The 7,666-nt window shown below is 30.3% G+C and overlaps 1 protein-coding gene across 1 annotated transcript in view; it reads left to right on the top strand.

Moving 5' to 3' along the window:
• Nucleotides 1-6,709, top strand: part of LOC108362909 (uncharacterized) — a 59,409-nt gene extending 52,700 nt beyond the window's left edge. Inside the window, exon 2 of the mRNA XM_017616060.1 lies at nucleotides 6,259-6,709. Within this exon, the coding sequence (XP_017471549.1) occupies nucleotides 6,259-6,419 (161 nt within the window). The 3' untranslated portion in view covers nucleotides 6,420-6,709. The remainder of the gene's footprint in view (nucleotides 1-6,258) is intronic.
• Nucleotides 6,710-7,666: the final 957 nt, after the last annotated feature.

Raw genomic sequence — 7,666 nt, 5'->3', positions numbered from 1 at the left:
CAATTGAACTATAAATTTAATTATTAGTTTACCGTTCAATCCATTTTCGCTCATTGTCGACTACAGCCAGGTTTTTACCCGTCTTAAGGGGGGTCTCGCCCCGCCCCTACCTGTCTACATCAACGCATACAATCGTGATTTAGTTCCGATCATTGGATCATGAAGTAATTATCGGTACTCATAAGTTTGTATATGAGCATTGAACTCGGTTGTATTTTTCGTTTAAAAATTATTTGTTCGCAAATCATTTTAATGATCTGAATGCCTTTAACAACAACAAAGCTCAAATTTTGTTCAGTCGAGCCCTAATACCTCCTCTACTCGGAAGGGAGACTAACTAAGGCCAGTAGCATGCAGTCTGCTGTTCACTGGCTCTTATGCTATAATAATGCATATCATAAACTCATTAGTCAAAAGCTTGGGGTTTCATTTGGCAAATACTACGTATCGTTAGAATATTATATGTCAAGATTAGATGTATTTCTGTTTTTTTTTTAAGAAAATGTTTCTCCAATTGCGAAAAACAGAGCCAGGGAGTTTTATGTTCCATTAAAGCTGAATAGAGAGCATTACTTTCAAATTTTAGACCCCAGATGTAAAAACTAGGATCCACTGCATAGCTACACCAGCTTTTATTTAATGAGCGTATGTATTCCCAATGCTGGTAACAGAGGAAAAGGAAGACCTATGCGATGGAAAGACCAGGTGGAGGACTTGACTTCAGTTTGTATTTCCAAATTAAATAAAAAGAAACGACTGGCGTGCTTTATTGTACTCGGCAAGAACCGCTTAGGCGGCTAAGCGCCAGTCAAGAAGAAAAAGAAGATGTATTCGAAACTACTATCAAACAATACTTTATCTCGGACAAACCGAATTCTACCTCATCCACCATTGAGAATGGAAAATTATAGAAGTCAGAGCGTTAGTTGTCCTTAAACCAGAGACTGAAAATAAAAGTTATTTTAAAATTTTTGATATCAAAAAGGCATAGCGAAAAAATTATGCTATAGCTTTTTCAAAGGTACCATTAGACTAGTCTCTCATTGTAGATTCTGATTCCTCCATGACTTTTAAAAATATGACTTTTATCATTTTGAGCAAATAATACCGATTATTTCTGCTTTTTTTTTTAAGGCAAAAATAAAAATTAAAATTTGAATTTTATTTTTTGGAGCAGAAGATAATCGGTAATTGTTGACTTTTATTTTTTCAGGCAAAAATAAAAGTCAAAGTTAAAAATCAAGTATTCCAGAGCTGTTATAGTTTTGAAGCTCCTACGCAAATGCCAGGGTTAGTTCAAATCTGTATACATATTTATGTATATGTACATACAATACATGAAAGGAGTTTTTGTAAACGGCATCAGATCTGCACCGATTATTCGATTTTCTAAACTGAGGTGCTAAATTAAAGGGCTTAGTATCTAGATGTATGTACCACAAGGCATGACTTTTTGAATAGGGTTACCACCTTTTTTAAAATTATGAAATCTGTACCGTTCGTTGTATTAAAACAGAAGAGGTGCCAAATGAAAGGGCTAGGCGTGTAGATGTGCAAGAAGGTCTCAGTTTTTTGAATAGGGTTGCCACCTGCTTCTAAAACAGAAGGCTTACACCGTTCGTTGTATTAAAACAGAAGAGGTGCCAAATAGAAGGGCTGGGCCTGTAGATGTGCAAGAAGGTTTCAGTTTTTTGAGTAGGATTGCCACCTGCTTCTAAAATCATAAGACTTACACCGTTCGCGCAATTCAAAAAAAAGGAGCCATGTAAACGGGCTTGATCTAAAGATCTGCAAGAAAGAACGTCTTATTTTTTTGAAAAGTGTTGCCGCCTAATGAATTGTGATTTTTGGGATCAGCATCAGATTTACACCGTTCTGTCGCGTTTCTAAATGAGATGTCAGATGAAAAATATTGACTTACAGACCTGTTTTGGTTTTTTAAAGGATTGCCGCTGTTTGAGACTAAATTAATATGTTGGTGCAGTGGCGTAGCCAGGATTTGGCTTTGGGGGAGGATGAAAAAAAAATGTCCATCGATAACTTAAATTTGTGACACACAATGGGTAGAGGCGTCGCCTGAGTGCATTCTTTCATATATTTAGGTATGTGCCAGTTTTACCGTTATATATTTTTTTTCTACTCGTTTATTCCATGGGGTCTTCATGCTTTATTTAAATTTAAAAAATTAAATTACTATACCGTTTTAAAAATCTGAAAATTCACTGCGGGAAATTTTTGTATTCTCTTTTTGTCTTCGCCCTCTCGTTTTTGCCTTTATAAGTTTTGAAAAAAGGTTTTGAACGAACCATTATATCACATTCCTAGGCAAGTTTTGAAAGAATATTTTCGATACTAAATTTTATTAAAACAAAATGTTGAAATCAGCTTCATATAGAAACAGTGTCATCGTTAATTAAGAAAGAGATGTTCTTAAATATCATAACTTTACGACACTCACATATTGACTAGATTTTACTATTTATTTTATTATATTTTAACTTGAATTATTTGTTTATAAAAATATAGTTTATTCCAAACGCTAAATGAAAATAAGTTTAATCTTTGAACAACATTAAAAAAAATCGGCAAACTTTCGTAAAAATTTCGAACTTTCTATTTCAATTTTATCTCTTAATATTTTGCAGTTTTTTAGCTCATTCAATTTTAGTCTAATAAAGTGCAAATTTAAAGTAGCTGTGATTTACAGTTGATGTGTGGCATATTTTTGACAGTAATTTTCTTCCATATTATCTAAGTATGTTCGACGATTTTTTTAATGAAAAAAAAAATAAATACTAAAAATCAACGATAAGTCGCAGCTATGTATTTTAAACTTGCGCTTTATTTGAATTGAGCGGGCTACAAAACTGCATACTCAAAATATGTATTTCTAGGAAATCTAATTAAAAAGCTTTTCGAAAGTTCATTGATTTTTTTAATGTTGCGCAAAGATTAAACTTTGGATTTATACGGGTTTTGTTAAAGTGTAAACTGCATTTTTATAAACAAATAATTAAAATTATATAATTTTAAGATAAATGGCCAATCTAGTTAACATGTATAAAGTTTTGATAAGCACTTGAAATGTCAAGTTTTAGTACTGAATTCAAAGAACATGTCTCTTTTATCCATTCATAATAACTTAAAAAAATTTGTTTGTTAGGAAGTGTATCTTAAAATATCTGCCTTGACATTTATGTTAAAAGTGTAAAATATGTAAATGTACCTACATAAACTTTCCCGTGAATACCATCAAATCATTGGTCTTGAAGGGAATCTATGTATGCATGCATGCATATGAGCAAATTAAAAAGTCGATACAATTTACAGTCGAAAAGTACAGTTTTTGTATAGATTATGGATTATTTCCCAACACTGTGGGAAACTAAGCAAAATGGCCTAGTGTATTTCGCAAATATTCAAATACATAATCTACCAACCGATAATTTTATATATTCATTAAAAGATAATTTGTCATCAGTCTGAAATAAGAAAATTATAAATCGGAAGGGTAAAATAGTATTGTGTTATTAATTCAAAAATAAAAAGTTTCATTTCACTGACGAAATCCCCCCTGGCTACACCACTGTGTTGGTGTTTTTAATAGAGTTACCACTTATTAAACAAATTTATAATTATGAATGGTAAGTAATGTATTAAGGACTTTCGATATTGCTATCAAACGAAAGCTGGCTAAGAGGGCTTTTGAGCAATTGTATGCGAATTTTCGATGGTTGCCATATAGTTTATAATTTAGTGATTGAAATATTCTATTTAATTATAATATTACAAAGTGGGCTTCAAACGAAAAGATTTTAAACTAAATTAATATGATGGTATTTTTAATATACATATATAGTTGCCACAAAGATATATTTGTTCGAGGGTTACCACTTAGTTAAAAATTTACTGAAAGTAAACGATAATTGATCATTAAATACATATTTATATTACGATACATACAAGTTTTTTGGAAAAAAAAAAAATATACATAGGTTACATAAGTACAAATAGAAGTAAAAATTGTTCGATGGTTGCCACTTAGTTAAAATTTTAATGAACGTAAACGATAACTGATAATTAAATACTTATTTATATGCATACTCAAAAAAATCTAAATAAAAAGTTGAAAATTTAGCTGAAACTTTGCAAATTTTTTGTAATTTTTGCACATGGCTTGAAGTGTAGATTTATATCGTGTTTGGTATATAGCTAGGCTTTTATCGAAAAGTAATAAACATTAAATAAGCAAAAGAAAAATAATCAAAATTGTTAAAAATGTTGATGACTTAATTAGCTGATCGCAAGTGTACGTTTATTTTTTCCAAAAACTTGTATGTATGTTAATATAAATATGTATNTGCGAATTTTCGATGGTTGTCATATAGTTTATAATTTAGTGATTGAAATATTCTATTTAATTATAATATTACAAAGTGGGCTTCAAACGAAAAGATTTTAAACTAAATTAATATGATGGTATTTTTAATATACATATATAGTTGCCACAAAGATATATTTGTTCGAGGGTTACCACTTAGTTAAAAATTTACTGAAAGTAAACGATAATTGATCATTAAATACATATTTATATTACGATACATACAAGTTTTTTGGAAAAATAAAAAATATACATAGGTTACATAAGTACAAATAGAAGTAAAAATTGTTCGATGGTTGCCACTTAGTTAAAATTTTAATGAACATAAACGATAACTGATAATTAAATACTTATTTATATGCATACTCAAAAAAATCTAAATAAAAAGTTGAAAATTTAGCTGAAACTTTGCAAATTTTTTGTAATTTTTGCACATGGCTTGAAGTGTAGATTTATATCGTGTTTGGTATATAGCTAGGCTTTTATCGAAAAGTAATAAACATTAAATAAGCAAAAGAAAAATAATCAAAATTGTTAAAAATGTTGATGACTTAATTAGCTGATCGCAAGTGTACGTTTATTTTTTCCAAAAACTTGTATGTATGTTAATATAAATATGTATATGATGCTCTTCCCAAAAATTAAAGTTTATTAGGCGGCAACACACTTCAAAAAAATAAGACGTTCTTTTTTGCAGATTTGAATTGCGCGAACGGTGTAAGTCTTATGATTTTAGAAGCACCTCTTCTGTTTTAATACAACGAACGGTGCAGATTTTATATGTTTAAAAANTTAATGATCAATTATTGTTTACTTTCAGTAAATTTTTAACTAAGTGGCAACCCTCGAACAAATATATCTTTGTAAAACGTCACTTCTTTTGCTTTTCGTTTGATATACAATTGGATATGATTAAAAATTACTTACCGTTCATAGTTTTAAACTTTTTAAATAAATATCGCAGAATCTCACCTAACTTCCTTTCGTTTGACACCAATATTAGATATCTTTAAATATTATTTCAATACGTGCACCATTTTTTAAAGTAGGTGGCAACTATATATGTATATTAAAAACACGATCATATTAATTTAGTTTAAAATCTTTTCGTTTGAAGCCCACTTTGTAACATTTTAATTAACTAGAATATTTCAATCAATCAATTATATACTATATGACAACCATCGAAAATTCGCATACAATTGCACAAAAGCCCTCTTAGCCAGCTTTCGTTTGATAGCAATATCGAATGTCCTTAATACACTTACCATTCATAGTTATAAATTTGTTTAATAAGTGGTAACTCTATTAAGAACACCAACATATTAATTTAGTCTCAAACCCCTTTCGCTTCATGCCCATATTGTGACATTTTACTGACTATTATATTTAAACAATGCAATTATAATTAGGCGGCAACCCTTTAAAAAACCAAAACAGCAATATTTTCCATCTGACATCTCATTTGGAAACGCGACAGAACGGTGTAAATCTGATGCTCTTCCCAAAAATTAAAGTTTATTAGGCGGCAACACACTTCAAAAAAATAAGACGTTCTTTTTTGCAGATTTGAATTGCGCGAACGGTGTAAGTCTTATGATTTTAGAAGCACCTCTTCTGTTTTAATACAACGAACGGTGCAGATTTTATATGTTTAAAAAAGGTGGCAACCCTATTCAAAAAGTCATGCCTTGTGTTACATACATCTAGAGACTAAGCCCTTTATTTTGGCACCTTAGTTTTGAAAATGGAATAATCGGTGCAGATCTGATGCCGTTTACAAGAACACCCTTCATGTATTGTATGTATTTTTATTTACAGTTAATTTAAATCCATTTAAATGATTTAATTTATAACTCTTGCCCTTTGCTTTTCAGGTGTACTCTACGATATGACCCAAGACTATAATACTGCGTTCTATTTTGCTGGCGGATTGATATTAGTTTCGGCTTTCCTTTGCTACCCATTGACATATATTGCCAACTGGGAGAAAGCGCGCAATGAAAGAAAAGCGGGGCAAATTCCTCCAAGGGCTTAAGTACATAATAAAAATAATAATCAGCTTAAGGACATTTTCAACAATAAAAGAGTAAAATTTGAGACTTGAATTTTCAAATGTGTATACATATGCATGTGTATTTGTATGTATTTTTTATACATACATATATGTATGTATGTACATACTTACCATATTTGTATGAGTGACCGAGACGAAACTAAAGCTTCCTAACAGAAGTCAGGCAAATAGCTTAAATAAATAAGTAATTTTGTGAAGATATAAATATATTTTAAGAAGTGTATTTACATAGTTATTTACATTTATTGTAAGTGAAACAATTTTAATAAATACTATATTTTAATAGCGACGTGTACGCAAATTTTAACATAAACAACAGCGTATCATTAAAAATGTATAATTTATGAATTTGTTAAATACAAAGGAACAATTAAACAATAATAAAAAAACTACATATTTCGGGTAAAGTAATATGTAATATGCCTTATTAAAATTTTGTAAATATTCATTACTAAAAGATTAATACCAATGAAGCAAATGCGATTTATGTTTAAAGTTTCAAATTGGATTAATAATTAAGAAATATACACCCTTCGTTATTTGAATAGCGCATCTTTTTAATACTTAGTAGGTACAGTTTTACTTTTGTATATTTAATATTCATTAACTTTTTATAAAAATATAGCATATTCTACGTCTACATCCCATTTTAAGAATTTTTGAAAATTAAAAAAAAAAAAGGGGCGACATTTTTTTTGTTGACGGGGCTGCGCATTTTCTTCCATATAAAAATTTTGTCAAGCATACTTTGTATGGTAGAAAATGCGCTATTAAAATGACGAGGAATGTATATATGTATGTAGTATATTTTTGTTATTTTTATACTACGCAATTATATGTAGGTAAATGTTTTTGAAAAATTGTCCTGCATTTTAAAAATATATTTATGGTCACCGTAAGTATTAGCAACGGGCTTTTTCGTGCTTATTCGTGCTTTTATGAAATTTTACTGAATGCTCATGCACGCACATGTTCGTGCTGACAATGAATACGGCTTACGCAGGGGCCCTGCCAAAAGCCCGGCCCGTGCACATCTCTACTTCAGATGACTTGAAATTTTGATAGAATTTATTAACAGTATATACATAGATATATGGGGTATAGTCATTGCGCTGGGTATGCAGTTACAGTTGCATGGCTATACTCAATCCTGACTCTTGCGTCCTCGTTCGCGCACTCTGGGCAACGTGAGCAACCCATGTGCGAGA

Source organism: Rhagoletis zephyria, unplaced genomic scaffold (assembly GCF_001687245.7).
Source record: "Rhagoletis zephyria isolate East Lansing unplaced genomic scaffold, Rhagoletis_zephyria_1.1 Rzeph_scaffold_01141, whole genome shotgun sequence".
Lineage (NCBI taxonomy): Eukaryota > Metazoa > Arthropoda > Insecta > Diptera > Tephritidae > Rhagoletis > Rhagoletis zephyria.
Note: the sequence above shows the minus strand (reverse complement) of the source record. Positions and strands in the feature narration are given on the sequence as shown.